Source organism: Rhinatrema bivittatum, chromosome 5 (genome assembly GCF_901001135.1).
Source record: "Rhinatrema bivittatum chromosome 5, aRhiBiv1.1, whole genome shotgun sequence".
In the NCBI taxonomy this organism is placed as follows: Eukaryota; Metazoa; Chordata; class Amphibia; order Gymnophiona; family Rhinatrematidae; genus Rhinatrema; species Rhinatrema bivittatum.
In genome coordinates, this window is record NC_042619.1 from 26856109 (window position 1) to 26879184 (window position 23076).

General features: G+C 42.9%; 1 protein-coding gene across 4 annotated transcripts in view; it reads left to right on the top strand.

The window, feature by feature from the left end:
* Positions 1–3667: 3667 nt before the first annotated feature.
* The window catches only part of EMSY (EMSY transcriptional repressor, BRCA2 interacting), a 166142-nt gene continuing 146733 nt past the window's right edge, over positions 3668–23076 (top strand). For 2 of the 4 annotated variants that reach the window (XM_029602161.1, XM_029602162.1), the window contains exons 1-2: positions 3814–4080; positions 4433–4533. In XM_029602161.1, coding sequence (XP_029458021.1) covers positions 4464–4533 — 70 coding nt within the window. In that variant the 5' untranslated portion in view covers positions 3814–4080; positions 4433–4463. Of the gene's footprint in view, positions 4081–4432; positions 4534–23076 lie in introns of all 4 variants that reach the window. The other 2 variants (XM_029602160.1, XM_029602159.1) reach the window with 2 other exon arrangements.

The following is a 23076-nucleotide window of genomic DNA, read 5'->3' on the forward strand; positions in this document are numbered from 1 at the left end:
TAATGGCTTCTATGCAACAGAGAGTCTCTAGTATATTCAGGAACAGGAGCCGTAGGCGAGTACCGATTCCTATATTCAGTCTGGAATAAGAACTCACTATATCTGTGTATGAGATGGCTTCTGGAATAGCAGAAAGTCTTTAGAGGGTTTTAGGAACATGGGTCCTCGTGGAGTGAGTACTGGTTCCTATCTGCAATTTGTAATAGTAATTCACAAGATATAGGTATGTGATAGCTTCTGAGATAGAAGAGAGTTTTTGAAGGGTTTTAGGAACATGGGTCCTCGTGGAGCGAGTACCGGTTCCTATCTGCAATATGAAATAGCAATGCACCAGATATAGGTATGCAATAGTGTGACGCTTTCGCCAGTCCGCACCTTGTTAATTGTATCCGTTCCAGGGTCCAATCCCTGAATGAGCTGCCCTGGTCACTCAGGAACTCAAATAGTAGTTAAAGTTATTTTCCACCTTCACGGAGGGCTGCCATCTCCCAATTAAAAAAAGAAAAAAAACAAACAAAATAAAAACCAGGGATGGGTTCAAGGGCTATAGGTATTACCAATTATTAGGCTTATTCAATTACCAATTATTAGGCTTTTCAATATTTGATGATAGTTAGTGTAACTTTCAAGGCATACTTCAGTTTCAATGCATATCCAGCATAGCTCCCTGTTTCAACGGCAGGGGAGAAGAAAAACTAATACTTCACGCATATCCAGCATTGCCCTCTGCTTCAACGGCAGAGCGCTATGCTGCCGCTTACCCAATTAATCAAACTTAATATTTCACTTGGAAGCAGCTCCATCACTGCTCTCTACATTAATAGTGGGGGTGAAAGGGAAATAGAACCTAAGGTTACTAAGAGGCAAGAGAAACAGATAAGTATGAGAAAAAGGAAGTGTGAAGCTTGCTGGGCAGACTGGATGGACTGATTGGTCTTCTTCTGCCATCATTTCTATGTTTCTATGTTTCCTTTACAAAGTCCTCAAGTGGGGTTTGAACCCCCTCCCCCCGGGATGGGAGGTGGATGCCTTCCCCACTGAGCCAGCAACTCAGTTTCTGAAGTCTGGCTTCAAACATTCATCTCTAAACAACAAATCCAATGTTCAAAAGTCTGGCCCTACTGGGCCTAACCGCCACCACCCACCATATCTCTTGGGATGTTTTTTCTCATCCCAGGATACAACCACCCGCTTGGCAGTTCTCTAGGTAAAGTGTCTTTATCGTAAGTCCAACCAACCAAAGTCCCCACGCTCACCTTCCTTGTGATAGTGGTTGCAGTCCTTCACACCGTCGGGGATATCCCGTGTCCAAGTTTCCCAGAGCAGCCAGATAGCCCAGTCCTTCCTCCTCAGTCCCCGGCCAGAGACTGCCACAGCTATACTAGGGAGTCCATTTTTATCTTGTGGAAACTCCTCCCCCTACCATATGCGATTGGCTTTAGAAAAGGCTCCTCCTCAATTTGGCCCTCCCCTTGAAGCCAAGGATTGGTTCCCAGCGCTCCACCCTCCATGTCCCACACCTGTGGCTCCTCTGGTCTTATAACCTCTGGGGGAAGGAACCAAGGGACGTCTCTAGCCTGGTGTTGTCGTATTTTCCTTCCCCCCTTCTCCTGAATCTTTGGTTCCTGGGTCTTTACCTGACGATTCTGGTTTGGGACATGGACCCCGTCACAAATAGCTTCTGAGATAGAAGAGAGTTTTTGAAGGGTTTTAGGAACATGGGCCCTCATGGAGCGAGTACCGGTTCCTATCTGCAATCTGCAATAATAACTCACGATCTCCGTACCTGCGATAACGTCTTAGACAGAAGAGAGTCTTTGGAGGGTTTTAGGAACATAGGCCCTCGTGGAGCGAGTACCGGTTCCTAACTGCAATCTGTAATAGTAATTCACAAGATAATGGTATGCAATAGCTTCTGAGATAGAAGAGAGTCCGTGAAGGGTTTTAGGAACATGGGCCCTCGTGAAGCGAGTACCGGTTCCTATCTGCAATAATAACTCACGATCTCCGTACCTGCGATAACGTCTTAGACAGAAGAGAGTCTTCAGAGATTAGGAACATAGGCCCTCGTGGGGCGAGTACCGATTCCTATCATTGCAATCATCCCAGAGAAGCCTTCTTTACATCCCTTTGGTGCATTATATTTGTCTAGCAGAGTCATGTAACCAGACTTTATCAGTAGCCAGTCCCATGTTATGGAACTCTTTGCCTATGGAGCTATGCATCTCTGTGTACAACTTTTAAGAAGCTGTTAAAGACATACTTATTTCAACAGGCGCATAGAGAGTAAAAGGATATTTGATCTAGAACTATCAGTATGGGCTAGGGGCTCACTTTGTTAATTTTGTTTTATTGTTATGTTTGTACTGTTTTATGAATATATTTTATTGTAAGCTGCTGAGTGCCATGTATCAGTGACATAGAAAAATTCAAAATAAATAAATGGAATATTAGAAACTGGTCAGTATTTTTTCAGGCCTGCCTGAAACCAGGATGGGCTTTTTTAGTAATAGTTTTTCAGATCTGTAGGTAACAGTCCTGCAGAGGTGGGTGGAGTCCTCTTGTGGGTGGGTGGGTGAGAGCTGTGGCAAAACATCAATTGTTCTTTCTTGTACTTGGTCCTTTCCCTTTTCTGTGATCTGGGGATGACCATGGTTCCCTCTCCTCTGTATCACTAGGATCTCCATGGTCACTAGGTTTTGAGGGCTGAAGCACATTTAAAATCAGCAGTGGATGTTGCAGTGGAGGCCTTAGTGGTTGCTGAAAGACCCTTCTTAGATTGTGATTGTGCTAAGCCTATATGATTTGATATCTAGGAGATTGTTGAGAACTATTCAGTGGGATAGGTCAATAGGATTCCTAATATATTATTTAGGTCTTTTTACTATGTGCAGTAGTGTGGTGTAAGTTTATTCTTAGATATTTCTGTGCACTTGAGGTAGTATTTTAAAAAAGATTTAGTATGTTTCTTTTTGATTGAAGGTGGAGGTACAATCAGAACAGACAAAGCATTTATCTGGTCTTCAATTGAGGGTGTATCACATTTTGAATGTTTAAATTGTTTCTTATTTGATGAGATTTATAGTACAGTCAGAACATTTAAATGGATTCTCATTTGGTAAGATTTATAGTGCAGTCTGGGCATTTAAAATGGAGACTGATAGTGTAGTCAGGCCATTAAAATGGCTTCTTTTAGCTTTAAAGCAGTAGTGCATTTGAATGGTTATATTCCTGGCTTAACAATAGTAGTACCTATGTTCATTGTCCATAGATGGGGAAGAAATCTTAATAAAAGCAGGTCCTATGTTTCTATTTTTACTTATTTCTTTACTTTGCCACTTACTGTATTACTCTAACAATGCATGCAAGAAACTGTCAAGGCAATAAAGTTTCTTAAATCTTTATATCGGAATCCCGAACATTAACCATGCAACATCTGGTGCCAGCATGGCAGATGTGACACACACACACACATACCCCTTGCAAAGAGCCTGCACCCTTTTTTTGTAAGTTAATTTTTTATTGATAGACAATAACAAACCAACAAACTAATTTAGAAATCAGTCAGTCAAATTAAGCCACTAACAATCCCTCAAACCCACGCCCTCAGATATTTATTTTATTACATGTGATTCTCAACCATGTATCTACATAGCCTGCACCTTCTACCTCCAGATATACCAAGAGGCGCTGCAGACAAAAGACAGATTGAAAAAAAAAAAAAAAGCTTCGCAATTGTCCTGTCTCAGCTTCCATCCTGCCCAGCACCAGCCTATCCCGTCCCCCAAAACAACCTCCACCCCCCCGCTGCGATCTCTGTTCTCAGAATTTGCTTCTGGCGGCTTGTGTTGTATTGTCCGATTCCCTAACAGCAGCGGGCGTAGCACCAGCCCCTACGCCACTGGCAGCTTGCCTCGTTTTCGCTGCTGGGGGGAAGAGAAAGGTTTACTACAACTCCCAGCAGTTCCGGCGCGTTTGCGCGCTGGAATTTGCGCCATCTTGAAACTGAGGCTGGACTACAACAAATCGGGTTGTGTGGCTGCTGTCCGCTGCTGTGGATGTTGGGGTCTCGGCGGGGAGGTGGGTTGGAATGTCGTCGCGCTCGGCCTTCCAAGGCTTTATCCTTCCGGGTTCCTTTCTTTTGTTCGGCGGGATTCTAGGGTTTTGTTGCCCCATTTTTTTTCTCCTCAGGTTGCTCTTCTCTATTGATCGCTACAACAGTATAACGGCACCCCTGTTGGTTTTTGGTTTTCGGGGGTGGGGGGCTGCCCTCCTCTCCCTCCCGGTACCGAGTAGTTCTTGCTCTGCTTGTTGCAGATGAGGCGGTTCCGGCGCGCTCACGGTCCTCTATTTTGGGCCCGGAGAGGGGGGGCAGGGGTTGCTCGGATCTCTTTAGCCTTGGCTAACTGCTCCTCGGCCTTTTCCCTTGCAGGGAGGGCGAGCTCCGCGGGCAGACGGACAGGATGCCTGTTGTGTGGCCGACGCTCCTGGACCTCAGCCGGGATGAGTGCAAGAGGATTCTCCGCAAACTGGGTATGAGCTTTCCCTGTGCTCCCTGCTCCCGGGGGCTGCTGCCGCCGCTAATGCGAGGGCAGGCCCGGGGCAGCCCTTCAGAAACAAAGATGTCCCTGGACACCGTCTGAAGGGGGGGGGGGGGGGGGACTGTTTTCTGAACGGCGGCATCAAGGCAGGAGGAACTTGCAGCTCATGTGATACAGAGATGTAGAGTTCTGCTTGCCTTGCAAGTTCCGGAGAGAACTGGACTCTTGGCAGGTTATGAGACCTCTTGAAGAGCCAACAAAATGGTGGTATAGGGGCCTCTCTTGCAGATACATGTGTGCATACCTCTGAGAGATTGTAGTCGGAGATCTCGGCTGTGCTTCCTGGTTTTCCAGTAATTTATTGGTTTTTTTTGATAGGTGGCCATACCTGCACAGCTTCAGTCACACTGGGGTGTCAGTACTTTGTGTCATGGGTTTTTCTCAGTGCTTCATAGCTGTGCTGACTCGGTAATACATTCTGACCTACAATTTCTAGGTTGATGTGTGGGTTCCTGACAAATCATGGGAGAAAAGGAAATGGTTCTATATTTATGGAGTTATCATCTTTTCTTGTAACTGTAAATGGAACACCTACCTACTCATTCTTAAATCTTCAAGAACATTTGTGATATTCGTGTAGCTTCTGTGTTACATTGACTAGGACTTACACTTACCAACCTGCAGCTCACTCTTGTCAGTTCTGTTTGCGTTTTTTTTTTTTTTAATTCTGTACTCTGGGATTCTAGTTTTATTTATTTAGAACTCTTACTATACTGACATTCATAGGACACATCACACTGGTTTACAAAAAAAATAAAGCAGGCAGAAATTACAATAAACGGGGGGGGGGGGTATGGGGAGCAGGAAAGAAGGGGCGAGAGGGGGGGCAGGGGTGAGAAAAGCACGAAGGACAGGGCAGATGGAGGAGAGATAACAGCATAAAACAATAATTGGACAATATATAAGAAGAATATAACTGTAATTGATTATTTAATTTGTAGAACGAGGCGAGGTACTTGTTTACATTAAGTCCTTAGGCAGTCTCCATGGCAGTTTGGTTTTAACTATATGAAAAGTGAACTATAGGTCTAGGCAAGGCGCCTGGATTTGCAAGGGTTAGCAAGATCTCTAACCAAAGAAAAGGCTGATGCCAGCGGATACATTGGGTGGGCCTTGCTGCTGACAATCAGAACCGGTGCATGATTGAGCGCCTGCTCTCTTAACGCATGCTGATTCACCTCTACCGGGTGCCTGATTTAATATTTAAGTGGGCTGCTGCGATAGAAAGAAAGGAGGCGCTAGGGAGCATTTTGCGTTCCTAGCACTGCCTTGGCATCGGGTGCCCAGGAGAGGTGGCCAATTTTTACAAGTGTCTGTTTTCCTAACCTGACTGCCAGCGACACTTTTTTTTTTTTTTAGGTTCCACCGACTTAATATCATGGCGATATTAAGTCGGAGAGACTACAGAAAAGTAGTATTTTCTTTTGGGGCTTCTCAAGAATTAATGCCTGCACCGAAGCAGGTGTTAATTTTTGAGAGGAAAAATGTGCACATTGGACGCATACTTTATTATTATTTTTTTTTTTTTTTGCATCGTGGTAATAGCTAATGAATTTACATGTGACGAGCGCCATTAGCTTCGCGCTTGTTTGGACATGCGTTTTTGGACGCGCCAATCCCCGTATTGCATAAGGGGTTTTGGACGCGCATCCAAGCGCCAGGAAAGTCTTGCGCTCAGCCAAGTGCACTGTATTGCATTGGCCTGAATCTGTCTTCTGTGCTTTGGGATGAAAGCTGATAACCTTAGTTTGTTGAAGATCAAATAGGTCGTCTGTGTTACGTTTGAAAATGTGAGTCCTCTATTCCAAATAAAATAAGAAAAAAAGGCTAGCCAATCGAAGGCCAAAAAAATCACGAAAATAGAGAATATGGTAGCATATGAGGTCGCAGGTCCCATCTAGTTGTTTGTTCCCTTCCTATTGTGCTACTATAAAGCCCCAAGTTGCTTTCATTTCCCCCAAACTAAGGAGAATTCTTTGTGCTTACCCCAGGCTTTCTTTTTTGCCTTTACCACCTGCATCACGTGACTGTTCTGAGTATATCTTGTGCTTTTTCTATGAAGACAGGCTCCCTTATGTTACTTTCGTGTCTCGCTGTTTCGTGCCATAGCCCTTTCTTCTAGAAATTTATTTTTCACTGAAAAAAATGCTTTATGTATAATTTATAGCTGAGGTATTTAAATGTCTAGCATATTGTTGCTCTTCTTTTTGGTTTACGTCTTTAGGTCACTTCATCTGGACCGCTGTAGTGCCATCTCTATCCTTTATGGCAGTGATTCTTGACTTTTTTTTTTTTTTTTTTGGTCACAGACCCATTTGAGAATGTGATGAAAGCTGTAGACCCACTCCCCAGAAAGTGGAGTGGGAGGAGTAGCCTAGTGGATAGAGCAGTGGGCTGTGAACCAGGGTTCAAATCCCCGCTGCCAGTCCTTGTGACCTTGGGCAAGTCACTTCATCCTTCATTGCCTCAGGTACACATTTAGATTGAGGGCAGAGAGAGACTTTGCAGTACCTGAATGTAATCCACCTTTGAAGTGCCTGAACAAGCAGAATATAAATCTAATAAATCAAATACATATAAATGCACAAATGTGGGTTGTTTTTTTTTTGTGCCCGGTTCTTTGAATCCAAGTTAAGTGTTCCCTCTACTTTATGGCAATACATTACTCCAGGTGAGTTCTCACCAGTAACTGGTAGACAGGATTTATTGCCACCTTTTTTTTTTTTTTTCTGCTGGTTATACCCCTTTTGCGAGATTTTGGGAATAAGACCAAAAAATAGACTTACTACACAACTCACTCTACAGCTTTCTAAATTCAACTCAAATTGATTGCCACTTTTGTTTTCTCTTCTGCTTCCCAGTAATCTATAACAGCTCTTGCCCATCAGGCTTCATAAATTCAGTATAAGTGCTTAAGATTATATATAATTTTTTTCATACTATTCAGTTTACATTCTGTACCATCACAGAGCAAGCGTAGGAAGCTCAGGATGAAGTCAAACTTACTTTTTTTTTTGCCATTGATATCATTAAGGCTAAACTTTTAAGCCAGATAAATTATAATTAGAAAATATATACATGAGATTTTATTCTCATTTTATCAATGCATGCTATCTTAGATTGTCAAATTTTACATGCCAGAGATTTAAAAGCCAGGGCATGCTCAAAGCTCTAGAAATTTCAAAGTAAACGTTCTGAGCCAGGCTCCATCTGATGATGTCACCCATGTACGAGAACCTACCATCCTGCTTGTCTTCAGAGAAACTAAAATATTTAACTGATTTTTTTTGCATTGCTGCATGTAGAATTTAATATTGCGCAACAAAGCTTTTTTTTTTTTAATTAGAAATACTGCTTCTGTTCCTTAGCTACATATATTTATTATATTTATAACTTGCCTATCCACAGTACTAGAGGGGTAACAAAAAAATGTCCTTTTTCCCCACTGATTTTTCCTCCATTTTTGTTCTTTATAATAAAACACTGATAAATTCCGGGGAAAAATTAAAAAGAAACCCCTTAAACGAAGGTTCCTAGATAAGGAAGATGCTTTTAACAAGTTTTTTTTTGGGGATGTGAAGTTTTATAAAGAAATGAAATATCATGTATTCGACGTACGGTATTGTGTCCAAGTAAGAAGTTCTTCTGAATGAATCCTAAAGTTTGTTTGGCTGTTTGATGATATATGATGATGGAAAAGGTTACATTTTAAAAAAACCAAACCAAAAACTTTATTAATGTTGTTGATGGGAAATTAGGTCAAATGCTTTTAAGGTCAACTGAAGACTAGGAATGATAGTGACATTGAAATCGTCGGCTCAGTGTGCTGCGGCAGTCAAAAAAGCAAACAGAATGTTGGGAATTATTAGAAAGGGAATGGTGAATAAAACGGAAAATGTCATAATGCCTCTGTATCGCTCCATGGTGAGACCGCACCTTGAATACTGTGTACAATTCTGGTCGCCGCATCTCAAAAAAGATATAATTGCGATGGAGAAGGTACAGAGAAGGGCTACCAAAATGATAAAGGGGATGGAACAGCTCCCCTATGAGGAAAGACTAAAGAGGTTAGGACTTTTCAGCTTGGAGAAGAGACGACTGAGGGGGGATATGGTAGAGGTGTTTAAAATCATGAGAGGTCTAGAATGGGTAGATGTGAATCGGTTACTCTTTCGGATAGTAGAAAGACTAGGGGGCACTCCATGAAGTTAGCATGGGGCACATTTAAAACTAATTGGAGAAAGTTCTTTTTTACTCAACGCACAATTAAACTCTGGAATTTGTTACCAGGGGATGTGGTCAGTGCAGTTAGTATAGCTGTGTTTAAAAAAGGATTGGATAAGTTCTTGGAGGAGAAGTCCATTACCTGCTATTAAGTTCACTTAGAGAATAGCCACTGCCATTAGCAATGGTAACATGGAATAGACTTAGTTTTTGGGTACTTGCCAGGTTCTTATGGCCTGGATTGGCCACTGTTGGAAACAGGATGCTGGGCTTGATGGACCCTTGGTCTGACCCAGTATGGCATTTTCTTATGTTTTTATGTTCTTATGTTCTTAAGATTACCCAGGGCATCAGTAACAGAGATGGGTCTTCTCACGAATCAAGACAGGTTTTTTTTTGTTTGTTTTTAACCTATGAAGCCACCACTTTTCTCAGCAAATATAACCCCAGCTCCTTCTGAGGAAACACAGAAACCTTGGCACATGAGCAGAAATCATGTCACCTCAGTTTTATTTGCACAAGCTTTGCAAATGAAGTAATCTAATTGGCTTAATTGTTCCACTTTAATATATATTGCTTTATAAATTGGAAGTAGTATGGGAATTAAGCAGTGTGTATCTGGATTATAAAGCATTCTTGGAAGTTTGGCAGTTTTTTTTTTTTTTTCTTTTGGAGCTTAAGGGAGTCTTAGCTTTCCTTTTTTGGAAGTGCTGTCTGTTGTAGGATAAAATTTTAATTACAACTTGCAGCGGAGAGTATTGGCTGAAGATGCTTATGTAAGGAGGGTATCTTGGCTCAATATATATCTGAAACTGCTGCCCTATTGCTCTGCTAGAGGGCTGGCAGCAGAAGGCTGGCTGAACTCAGTATACTGACTTGATGTTTTATATATTGACTTGTTGATAACTATACTTCACGAGCTCATGCACCAAGCTTCTTTTATAAATGCATGTTATGGGGTTTGGAGCAATGACGTTATCAAAGTTAAGCAGTGATGACCAACGCGAAGACTTTTTCCTAGCAGTTAATTTCCCTGGTTGGAGAATTAAAAGCTGATAGCCCTTCAGCTTATTTGGGTTATTAACAATATAGTATTTACAATCAGAGATGGTTATTAGGACTGGAAATAAAAACCCAGGCACTAGGCTGGTCTGGGCACCTCAAATTTGACACCTGTGGCTGGGAGGAGATGTTGGGGCCAGAAAGTAGAATGGCAGCTGTTGGCATCTGGTGCAGAAAGTGGAATGACAGTGACGGGGGCTGGTTGCAGAAACAGCTGCCCAGGCTGGAAAGTACAGCAATGGCAGCAGAGGCCAGGAAGAGCAGTAGTGTGGATGCCAGCCTTGTAAAATGGAGTGGTGATGGTCGGTGCTAGGAGCAGTTCCTAGAGTTTTTAGTGGAAGGGGAGGAATGGGTGGAGAGAGGCTGGAGGAGAAAAGAGAAGAAAAATTGTACAAAAATGCTGTAAAGAACTATTTCTGTCAATAAGCAGGCTGAATTACCTATGCTGAGTGGGAGCTGACATCGTCAGGTGGCATGAGGTGGAGCCGTCTCTCAAAGGTCCTAACAGTGTTGCCTGAAGACAAGTGAAAACGTCTGGGTGCCTGGTTGCAAGGGCTGACTAAAGTTTTTGGTTTGTGGTGTTTACTTAACAGGCCATGGAAAGGAGAAACATCTGCTGCAGCCTGCAGAGATTGCAAAACCAGATTTAAGTGCAGAGGGGAAGGAGTAGAAGAGACCTGAGGCAAAACAAGAAATAGATCAAAGGTAGAAAACAGTATTAAAATTAAAAAAAAAAAAAAAAAACAAACAAGAGAAAAAAATAGTTTTTCCCTGGCTGCCAAAGGTTTTGGCTGGCATCCAAGATTTCTGAAGTATTTTTCCAACTCTGGGTACAGCGATCAAAGCTTGGGAAAAGGCCAGTGGGCTTGCTCCCTGCAACACATCCGCAAGGCTTTTGTTCTTTGTTCACAAGTGTTTACTTTTTGGGCCTTCATTTATAAAGAAAAAGACAAGAACAAACTCACCTAATGGGTGCATCATGTCAAAGACCTTGTTTTGGCAGTCTCATTGGAGGATGGAAAGACTTGATATTGGAGAGAAGAGTGAGGAGCTGGAGTAGTCTATTCCTTTTTTGTCCTGCAGACCAATCAGTACTTGTGGGATTCCCTCTTTAACCAACAGGTGAAGGCAAAGAACTTCTTTCGTTTTCATCACTGTATTCTTGGATAGCCGGAACTCCGTCAGTAGTTCTCTGCCTCCGGCGGTGAAGGCGTGCTGGGATAGCGAGAGTTTTATGAAAAGGAAAGAGCAGATGTGTGGGGCCTCTCGGTGAAATCCAGGCCTTTTTTTAGGCTGGTGCAAGGTCTCCCTTTTTTCCCTGCAAAACACGGGGGAGCTCAGTCGGGGCAGTTGGTTACAAAGGGATGCCGGGGAGATGCAAGGCCGCGGCCCAAAGTGAGTGCGTCGGTACAGTGGCTGACCTGGGGAGAAAATGCTCCCAATGCGGCCACCGCAAGCAGAGCACCATAGCGGGCTCTTTCTGCTGCAAATGTGACTCGTCTGACCTGCTGAGGGAGGGCCACCCAGGTAGGAACAGGGGGACCTAAAGGCGGCGGAGCATGGAAGTGTGTCAGACACGAGACAGGCACTCGGGGGGGGGAGCATCCTCCAGCTCAGAGAGACAGCCAGGGAAGGGCTGAACACTGCAGGAAAGCAGTGGAGTATGTTTCGGGGGAGAATGTGGAGGCAGGCCTGAGTAATAAAGGTCAGCCAGTCAGTGATTTGGAAGAGGAGGAAAGGGAGAATGAATTCTCATCTGAATCTATTTTAATGATGCACAAAGCATTTTGCGAAGTGAAAGGCAGTGAAGTTACACAGCCACCCTTTGGGTAGGTCTGTAAGAGGGACTGGTGCAAAGAAACTCCGAATAGAGGAAAAGGAATGCCTCCGAGTTAGCCCTGTAGGCTTCTCCCCAGCAGAGGATAGCGGCCCTTCTGAGTCAGGGGAAGACTCAGAAAAAGGAGAGGTAGGGGAAGGTAAGGCTGTTTAGAAAAGAACTGGGCTTTCTTATCCAACAAGTGATCCAATCCCTAGAGCTGGGGGAGGAGGAAGAAACCTGTTAAAAGGAGGGGAGACCCAATTCTGAAATGTGTTAAAAGTCCGGCTAAGGCTTTCCCATTGCATCAGGATGTCAAAGATATAAGATTAGAATGGGACACCCCGGATATAGCTTCTAAGATCCAAATGAGCAATGCGCAATTTGGATCCGCTGTGTCCAGGAGGAAGTGGAGTCGTATTTTAAATTACTGACGATAGATGACCCAGTAGCAATGTTTTCCAAGAGGACCACAATTCTGGTGGAAGGAGGTGTGGCCCTTAAGGATACTCAGGATCCATAAGAGAGACACTTTTTGAGGTGGCAAGCCTCTCCCTTCAGGCTACAGTCTGAGATGGTTATGTGGCTAGAGCTTTAATAAGATGGATTCAGAAGTGGCGTGAAGCGGTCAGTTTAGCAGAAGACTGCTCTTCTGAGTCAGCCCAGATAGAGGACGTAGCAGCCTTCTTAGCGGGGTCACACGGTTTGGTGAGGTCCTCAGTGAAACAGGTAGCAACGGGAGTCATGGCTAGAAGGTATCTGTAGTTGCGAAATTGGGCAGCGGATGCTCCCTTAAGGGCTTGCATTACAAAAGTTCCCTTTTAAAGGACAATTGTTTGGCAATGAATTTGAAAAGCTAATGAAAAACTTCGGAGACTCAAAGGCGCAAAAGTTGCTCAAAGAGAAATAGAAACGCATATAGAGGCCCTAGATGGAGATTGGACAAATTCCCGCAGTATAGAGCCCCCCCAAGACCTTATTTTCAGGGAGGCAAAGTTCAAGGGAAGTTTTCTTCTCGGGGCAATCAAGGTTTCAGGGCAAGAACCCCCAGAGGAGAAGGCAGTTTGAGAGGTGGCAGGTGATGGTGTGGGGGCTCACTCTTCAATCCCACCCTTAAGTGGGAAGAATGGGCCCAAGTTACCAGGCAGGTGGATCCTAGAAATCATTCAAAAGGGTTATGCCCTGGAATTGGCCTCCCCATGTCCCAGGATCATTCATGGTTTCCCCAGAGGAGTGTCAAATGAAGGAAAGGCCATTCAAGCAACATTACCAAGGTTGTGCCAGTTGTATGCTATACTACCCCTGCCAGAAGATGGGGGGGAAGAGAGGGATGATGTTGTAGTGCCAAAGAAGGGAAGATACCTTTTATCCAGTGCTAGACCTGAAGAGGGTAAGCAGACGCCTAAGGATTCCCAGGTTCAGAATGGAAACCTTAAGATCAGTTATGGGATTGGTTTAAAAAAAAAAAAAAAAAAAGTTCCTTACCTCCTTAGATCTATCAGAGGCATATTTACATATCCCAGTGAGGGGCACTCATCAGATGTATTTGAGGTTTGCAGTGTTAGGCAATAATTTTCAGTTCAGAGCACTGCCATTTGGCTGCCTGGCAATGGCACCATGCACATTTATCAAAGTGATGGCGGTGGTGGCAGCCTTTCAGAGAATGCAGGAGGTATTGGTTCACCAGTGCATGGATGACTGGCTAATCAGAACCAGGTCTGCCATGAAAGCAGCTATTCAACATCAATAGTCGGACAGCTGCTAGAGTTGGGTAATAAATGACAAGAGCCAGTTGATACCCACTCAGTCTCTAGTGCATCTAGAAGGCCAATTCAGTACACAGACTGGGAAAGTCTTCATGACCCAAGAGAGGATCTCAAAGTTTTAAGGCCAGGAGAAGGGCCTGTTACGAGTGAGGAAGCCCAGGATCAGATCATATCTGCAGTTCTTAGGGTTGATGGCAGCAGTCATAAACTAAGTCCTGTAGTCAATAGCGCCCTTCAGACAACCCTTCTAGCAAGATGGGCCTCCCAGGGGCAGGTCTATCACAGGAAGCTGAGGCTACTGGATGGAGCCAAGGAAAGCCTATATTGGTGGATGTCCGATGCCAGTATGACAGTGGGGATTTTATTGGAGCAACCAGTCTGGAAGGCAGTGGCAACAGATGCCGGACGGTGTGGAGGATGCGTTACAGCAGCTAGATGGCACAAGGCTGATGGACAGAGACAAGCATCCTGGACGATAAATTGGCTGGAGCTCAGAGTAGTCAGGATGGCTCTGTTTTCACCCCAGCTTGCAGAGGCAAGCAGTAAGAGTGTTCTAGGACAGTGCTGTAGTGGTAGAATACATAAATAAGTAGGAAGGCACACAAAGTGCTCACTTGAAAAGGAGACGAAAACCCTAATAGGGTGGGCAGAAACTCACCTGGGAGTCTTGACAGCAGCACATGTAGCAAGGAAGAATACCCTACAGTTGGATTACCTCTGCAGACACATATTTGATCACGGTGAGTGGGAGCTTGCAGAGGAGGTATATATGAAAATAGTACAAGCATGGGGGTCTTCATGCTGGGATTTAATGGCAACCTAGAGATATGCCAAGGCAGAAAAGTTTTTCAGCCAAAACAGAGAGGGCATCAAAGAGTGTAGATGTACTAATACAGAAGTGGCCAACGAACGTGGAGGAAGTGACGTTATCCTAACCGATGGCAACATAGCTCACGAGCTCCCTCGATACCCGCATCTTTTTTCGTGTTTAAGAAGCTTAAGTAGATAAAAATTTGTGACAAATCTAGCCCTGAGACTTACTGCCCTCAGCGGTTATGGCAGCAAAGAGAAAATCCATGGACTTTCAACAATTCTCCTACTGCAAGCCGAGTGAGTTGGGCCTGAGTGGCGACGTGCCTTTGGCAATCATGGAACCTGCAGATGAGCAGAGTGAGTTAGACGATGCTTTTAACATCAATGCGGAAGCCCCAACTCGATCGGAATTTCGAAACTGGTTCTGTGCCTTGAGGCAGAACTTAAATTATAAAAAAGTAATTCATGGCATGCTAGATGAATTTCATGAAGAGCTTGCTTCTATGGGCCACAGGGTGGGTGAACTGGACTGCCGATTAGACAGCCAATCTGAAATTACTAAACAACTGCAGGACACATGTAATGAATTACAAGATGACAATGCCGCTATGAGGGCAAAATTGACAGATTTGGAAAACCGGGCTCGGAGGGGAAACCTCTGATTTCGTGGATTTCATGAGCACCAAGAGAATGCCAACTGTGAGAAAGTGATTAGTTGCTTTTGTAACTTTTTGCTGACCCCAGATAGACAGGAGGAAAATACTCAACCTCACGATATTAAAATAGAGCGCATCGTGCTCTGCGACCAGTGAATAAATATCTTACAATGCTCATATATCAAGACCAGGCGGGGTTCATCCCAGGGAGGCTGGCGGGTGATAATATTCGTAAACTTGTTAATTTGATGTGGGAGGCCCATAAAACCCAGCTGGAATCACTCTTCCTATCAATCGACGTCGAAAAGGCGTTTGATATAGTGCACTGGCCATTTTTGTTTGGGGGTCTTAAGGAAAATGGTTTTCGGCCCTTATTTTTGTGGCTAGATAACTAAATTATATGAGAAACCCAGAGCCTGTCTAAAAATAAATGGAGGATATTCCAAATGTTTTAATGTCGGTAGGGGTACTAGACAAAGGTGTCCTCTGTCTTCCGTTCTATTCACTCTGTTTTTGGAGCCCCTGGCTATCAGAATTTAGACAGAATCCACAAATAACAGATTTCCAGGTAGGCAGAGTCTCCTATAAATTGTTTATTTGCCGACGACATTGTTTACTATCCAGCGTACACATGAATCATTATTAGAAGTAGAGCAGTAACTTCGTACATTTAGTGAAGCTTCTGGGTTTAAAGTTAATTGGGAGAAATCCTTAATATTATGTTTTCTCAGACAATGGTGGACAGTATGCGCCCTATCCATCCTTTTCGATGAGCCACTCGCCAAATCAAATATTTGGATATTCATTTGTCAGGTCACCCTAGAGATTTATACAACTTAAATTATCAACCGTTAATGCAAAGAGTATTCAGGGATTTAGATATCTGGACTCAATTTCCTTTATCGTGGTTGGGATGCATAGCCACCATTAAAATGAATATTCTACCCAAATTATTATATTTATTCCAATCTCTCCCTATACCTGTGCCAAATATGACACGTAAACATTGGCAGTGGAAAATCTTTAGCTTTATTTTTAAGCGGAGGCCACCACGGGTCAGAAGAAGTGTTCTATATCAATCTAAATTAGGTGGGCTTGGAGTACCGAACTTTTTTTGGTATTATGTGGCCTCTCAATTGAGGCCTCTTGTAGTATGGCACGATACCAAAGATATTAAACCTTGGGTTAATTTGGAGCAGTCTTACATGTCTGGCATTTCCTTGATCGCCATTCCCTGGCAATCAAGGAAATCCTGGAGGGAGTGTCCCAATATGCTACAGACTACCAGACATACAATGCATACATGGGAGAGATGGAAAGGAAAATTAGTGGGAAAATGGGACTTTTTCTATCTCACGAATCTATTTCATAATAAAGATTTTCTACCTTGCCACTCTCCTGCAGCCTTCTAGGCTTGGAAGAAATGCAATATAACATGTTTGGAGCCCTTATGGGCAGGGGATAAAATGATATCCTTTGAGCTTCTTTGCAGGGACAATAACCTGCCAGCTAAAGAATTTCTGGCATATAATCAATTATATCATTTTTATATGGGTAAAAATCTTACATCCGATTTGATGGCTGGCAAATCGTTGTTTGAAAGGTATTGTTCCACCCCATGTAATTTTCAGAGGCTAATTTCCAAAATATATATATTGCTGAATGTCCGCCTCCCTGCGGCTCCACAGTTTATTAAGGCATGGTCTCAGGACCTCTCTAGGGAACTTAGCTCAGAAGCTTGGGCAAATTATTTCTTCAAATCAGTAAGGCTTCCATCTCCTCTAGCATAGTAGAAAATGGTTATAAGCTTTTATATAGATGGTACTATACACCGGATAGACTTAGTAAAATGTTCGCCAGCCATGAAGGCTTATGTTGGCGAGGGTGCAAGGTATAAGGAACATTTATACATATGTGGTGATCAGGGGACTGTATTGCCCCTTTTTTTAAACGATTGAGTGACATGATCTCTAGTGTACTTGCTATAAAGATCCAGCTCTCTACGGACATTGCATTACTGCATAATATGGAGGGACAAGAAGGACTTTTACCACATCCTTTTTGCATCCAAGCGTGTATAGCAGCGAGAATGGAAACAGCATGCCGGTCCATGGTTTCATGCAGTACTGTGAAAATTGAATAATGTATGCACGATGTACAAACTCGCCGCGGAAAAATGCCAGAATCTAAACACCTTTCATCGTGTTTGGGATGCCAACCTGCAATTGCAAGCTTCTTGGGCTACCTAAGGCTGTATTGACTATTTGTGAACAAAACTTACTAACCACAGGATCATCGTATAGCTTGGGTATTATCCCCCTCCAAGGTGGACTGGGAAGCAGGTGGATATCCTACCTATAGATATGGACTAGGTTGTAAAAGATTTTCTATAGCTTGCGTTAGTTGATCTACCATAGCTGGCAGTAGAGGGGATATCATTCGGGGTAGAAACATGTAATTTATGGTGATACTTACTTTTCCATTTGTTGTCTACCTGTATTGGTTATTTGTTATTTACCAATAAAAAAGTTTGTTCTAAAAAAGAAGTGGCCAACGAACGAGTTACTGTATGTTTTTCCACCGTGGCTAATGATAGAAAGGATCTTCAGGCCTCCTACCACAGGGGCTAGGTCATCTTAGAGGTGCCAAATTGGCTCAGGCATCTATGGTATGGAGTTCTGGTGAGGCTACAGAAGGAAAACCCAGTCGGGCTGGAAAGAGATAAAGAGCCTTCTGCATCAAGGTCCAGTGACTATAGAAGATCTAGGTCCTTGCAGGGGCTACTCAGAGGTAGTCATTAGTACATTACTTTAAAGCAAAGAAATTCTTGATCTCTCTGGCATTCAGAAGGGTATAGAGGATATTTGAAGCATGGTGTGAGAAAAAAACATAGTTCCCACTAATGCAATGATATGGTTTATTTAGGTTTTTTAAACCGTCACATCAAAAAAACCCATCACAACGGTGTACAAATTAAAACAAGAGAAATACAATAGATAGCAATAAAAGAATATAACAGCTAAAATTACAAAGTGGAAATAATTAAAATATAGCTGTTAAATTAGTCTAAGGAAATATGATCATAAAATGATAAAAACAATAAAACGATACTATCACACTATTAAAAGAAAGGGGAAGCACAGGATCTAAATAATACTTAAAATAAAACACGAGCTACAAGTCTGCTGTTGGTTACCCACTTTCTGCATAGGCGCACGTAAAAAGCCATGTTTTTAAATCCGCTTTAAATTTCTTGGAATCAGATTGTAGCCGTACTTGGGGTGGAAGAGTATTCCAGAGCTTGGGTCCTGCGATAGAAGTTGCCCTCTCTCTTACTTTACATAGTCTTGCTGTTTTTATAGTGGGTATTGATAATAAGCCTTTGTTGGCAGATCTTAAATTTTTTTGGGGAACATGTAGCCTGATTGCTATGTTAAGCCATTCTGTTTTATAATATTGTGGAGTATACACGCCGTTTTGTAGAGTATACATGATGATTTGGGGAGCCAATGTAAGAAGATTAGAATAGGGGTGATGTGATCACATCTTCTTACTCAGGTTAGAATCCTAGCAGCAGAGTTCTGCAATACTTGAAGCGGTCTTATTGTACATTGAGGAAGGCCAAGCAATAAAGTGTTACAATAGTAGAGGTTCGAAAAGATAAGGGATTGTAGGACGGTCCTAAAGTCTTTAGGTTCTAACAGAGGTTTCAATCTTATTAATGTAATGAGTTTGAAATAACCATCCTTAAGTTTTAGAGCTATGTGTTTTTTTTAATCCTAATTCAGTGTCAAGGGTTATTCCTAGATCCTTTGTGAGAAATGAATGTTTTATCTTGGAGGAATTATCTAAAACTAAAGATGGGAGTTCGCTCCGCATGCATTTGCATTCTAGTAATAATATTTCGGTCTTACCAGTGTTTAAAATAAGCTTCATGTGTTTTAATAATTGCTTAAGTGCGTTCAGGTAAATTGCTATAGTTTTGAAAGACTGTTCCATTGATACGTCAATGGGTACGAGAAACTGTATATCATAAGCGTAGAGATAAAAGTTAAGACCAAGACCAGAAAGAAAGTGACAAATGGGTAAAAGATAAATATTAAAATGAGTGGCAGAGAGTGTGCAGCCTTGGGGTACACCAGTTTTAAGGGGTACTTTACTAGAGCAAAAGTTGTTTTTTTTTCTTTCCTTGGAAGAATCGATTCTTCAAAAATGAAGTAAACCATAGGGGAGCAGTTTCATTCCCTTTATCATTTTGGTCACCCTTCTCTGTACCTTCTCCATTGCAGCTATATCTTTCTTGAGATGCGATCTGGGGGAATCCTCCTTTGAGCAGAGGGAGAAGCTGCCGTGATGGACATGACTTTAAAAAGTCTTTCTGGTAGCTTTATGTTGGGCAAAAGGGTCTTGGAACTGCAAGCACACTCATGAAGGGATCCATGCCTGGTATTCCATAAGGATAGGGTCACAATATGGCTGGTCCTTTTTTTTTTTTTTCTTCCAAAAGTGGTTTTGTTCATATGAATCGGGAAATCTCTTCCCGCATTCACAAAAGAGGATGGTAGAGGAGAAGGTAGAAAGCTGCATCTTTTATTATGATCCCAGCTTCGCTCTTAAAGCAGTGGCAAAGGAAATATATGGCTTTCATTTGGGCAGGACGTAGGCCAAGTGTGGTCAGGCGGGTTCTTACCCAACCTAAAATTCAGGGGGGCTCAATGTTCCTGATATCTCTCGATACAATTGGGCTGCCCAGTTTAAAAAGTTGGTCGATTGGCATATTACATGACAGCCTAAACAATGGGTGCTAATAACCCAAGAATTGATGGGACACGTTCCCCTTAGTAGCCTTCTCTGGCAACCCAGGAAGACCTGGCTCGTAGAGCCAAGCACGGTTCTTCCCCCCGCTACCCTCCTTTTACTGCAGTTGTGGCATCAGCATGGAACTCGATTGCTGGGCAGGAGGGAGTATCATGTCGGTACTAGTTTATACGCTAACAAAGCGTTCCGACCTGGTTTTGAGAGTCAGGCTTTAGGAGTGTGGAGGCGGCAGGGAATACAGTCATGGGGGCATATATGGGGCCAACACAACATGCGCTCTTTTTCAGACCTACAACAGGCCTATGCCTTACCAGCATCTGCTGCATACCCCTATGCACAATTAGCTCACTTCGCACGGGCTCATATGATTGACCTACATCTCAATTTAGGAAAGTCAGAATTCGAAAAGGTTTGTGGGAAGGCCAATTGCTGTACTAAAATATTATCCATGATATATCGCTTACTATATCCACAAGAAGGGCCTATACATACATTTCAGAAGGGGTGGGAGAGAGACCTGCAGGTAGATTTGACACCCTGGGAATGGAAGAATATTTTCCAGAATATGGGTAGAGGATATATTGAAAATTCCTATAAATTACAATACCATTGGTATGTTTGCCCTTCTCAACTACTGGAGGGCATGTAAGGAAGTGGGAACTTTCTTCCACATGTGGTGGGATTGCCCAATGATACTGGCAATATGGCAGGAGGTGTTTCATTGGATGAGGGACCTGATCCCAGGGCTAATCTCACCCACGCCCGCACAGGTATTATTGGGTACAAAAATTCCAGGGATCACGGATGGCCACAACCGTTTAGCCCACTATATATGGACCGCCAGTCGATGTGAAATTGCACGACTGTGGAAGTCTCCGAGGGTGCCAACAAAAGCAGACATACAACAAAAGGTGCATAAAATTTGTTTATTATCAAAAATCACAGCTTATAAAAACGAGTATTTCTCGCTTTGAGAAGATATGGCAAACCTACCAAATGTGGCTGTCCTCTCAGGAAACGTACGCTCAGGAACAATCAACAACCTAAAATACCTGATAGGATTTCTGATGGAGAGATCAGACAGAGACATTTCTTTACTACATCTTATACCCCTAGGATTACTAATTGACTCATCAGTACTAGGTGTATATATGAGAGGCAAGGGGGAGGGTTAGGGTTTGACAGTGTGTGAATCTTTACATAGCCCATGTTTTTACAGCTCCTACTACGAATATATCTTCTGGTTATGATGGTTGATATTGTACCATGATATTGTTCTGTGTTTTTTCTGTTCATAAATGTACCAAGCACGATTTACCTCTTGCACTGTTTGAAATAATAAAAAACTTTTAATTACCAAAAAAAAAAGAAAAGAAAGCTGCATCTTCTAGGTGTTCAGAGAATCCTCATGAGATACCTAGAACTCACAAATGACTTTAGGGTGTCAGATAGGCGCTTTGTTTTTTTTTTTTGGGCACAAGGAAAGGGCAAGCCGCCTCCAAGGCTTCCATCGTAAGATGGATCAAGGAAGCAATGGTGTCGGCTTATATTGTACAAGGCAAACAGATGCCAGTGGGCCTGAAAGCTCACTCGACCAGGGCCCAGTCGCCCACTTGGGCAGAATGTATGGAGGCATCTCCACTGGAGATCTGCAAAGCAGTGACTTGGGCATCTTTACATTTGTTTACAAGACATTATAAGCTAGATCTACAGGCAAGGGAGGATATGGGTTTTGACAGGAAAGTGCTGGCAGCCCTCCCAACACAACACTGCTTTGGCACATCACACGAGTACAGACTGGTCTGTAGGATGAAAAGGAAGGTGAAATTTAGTTTTACCTGTTAATTTCCTTTTCTTCAATCCTTACAAACATCTGTTCCAGAGTGTAAAAAAAAAAAAAAAAAGCACAAACTAGGATAGTGGGAAGGTGAAGGGAGCAAGCAAGTAGGCAGGGGACTGTATGCGCAAGGGTGCAGTCTGAGTCTCCTCGAGTGTCTCAGATTAAGTGGGGGGAGGCATAGTGTCCATACATTCAGTAAATGTGTTGGTGGTAGCCGTCTAATCTCCCTCAGTCTCCTAAAATGTGTGTAAGTTGGTTAAGGCTACTAATAGAGTTCTGGCTATCCCAGGATATATAGTGACGCAAATGAAAAGTTCTCTGCCTCCACCTGCTGGTAAAAGAGAGAATCCCATGAGTACAGACTGGTCTGCTAGGACTCAAGGAAAGGAAATTAACAGGTTTGACTAAATTTCACCATCTTACAGTTTGGGGGTTGGAAGGGGCGTTGACTTGTTTGGATACATTTGGTTTGGGGCATGCTGTTCTGTTGAGTGTGTGTGTTTAAAACCTGTTTGTGGCTGGGGAAACTGATTTAGTGCTCAATACATGGGTGAGAAGATGTCAAATGCAGCACTTCTGGGACAAATGAATGGCATTCCCATGTTTGCAGAGCCTGTGGGAGTACATCCTTTAGACTTGTAAATTACCCTGTGCATTTTGAAGCATTAGATTGTTGGCTGTAAACCTTATAAAATAGTAAAAGTCGACACTTCCATCACTTGTGTGACATCCGTGCAATGTCTCCCGTTGTTAAAGAACATTCAGGCCAATATAGAATGGTGCGCTCGACCGAGCACACCGTTAGCCCCTGTTTGGCCGCACGTTTTTGACGCGCTATTTTTACCCTTTAATACAGTAAGCGACTCATCTGAATTCCTTTTGGTGAGGCTTTGGGTTTCATGTTGGATTGATGCCACAGCTTTGGTTGTGAACACCATGAAATAAGACATGCGCCCCATTTGCCAACTAAATTTCAAGAGACAAAAAAAAATCGCTGTATACATTTTGGCCTTTTACCTTGTTTGGGATTTTTTTTTAATACATAAATAAGGGTCAGTTAACAAACTGTAGGTGATAACCTTTTTATTAGACCAACTCGATAATATCTGTGAGCTTTTAAGGGTTGTGCTCCTTTCATCAGGTCAATGAAGAAATGGCAGATTTACCCTGGCTTTAAATAGTGCAGATTTAGCTGGATATGAGACTGCATATTTCCTTTATAGATTTTCCAGTGTTAATGCTTATTTGCACTGTTTCTGCAGTTTTTTAGAAGATACTTGTTAAATGGGTTCGTCACATTTGACTGTGGTGACTCTTCCTGCTGTATCTGTTTTGGTTTCTAGCTGAAATCACTTTTTTCCCCCCTCGTACAAGTCCCACTGGCTTCAGGAATTTCCATGGTACTTAAGTGTCATGGAGCAAAATGCGGGCTATTGAGAGCCATATGCAAAAAGTTGTCTCTTGGGGCTCTTGGTAGTGT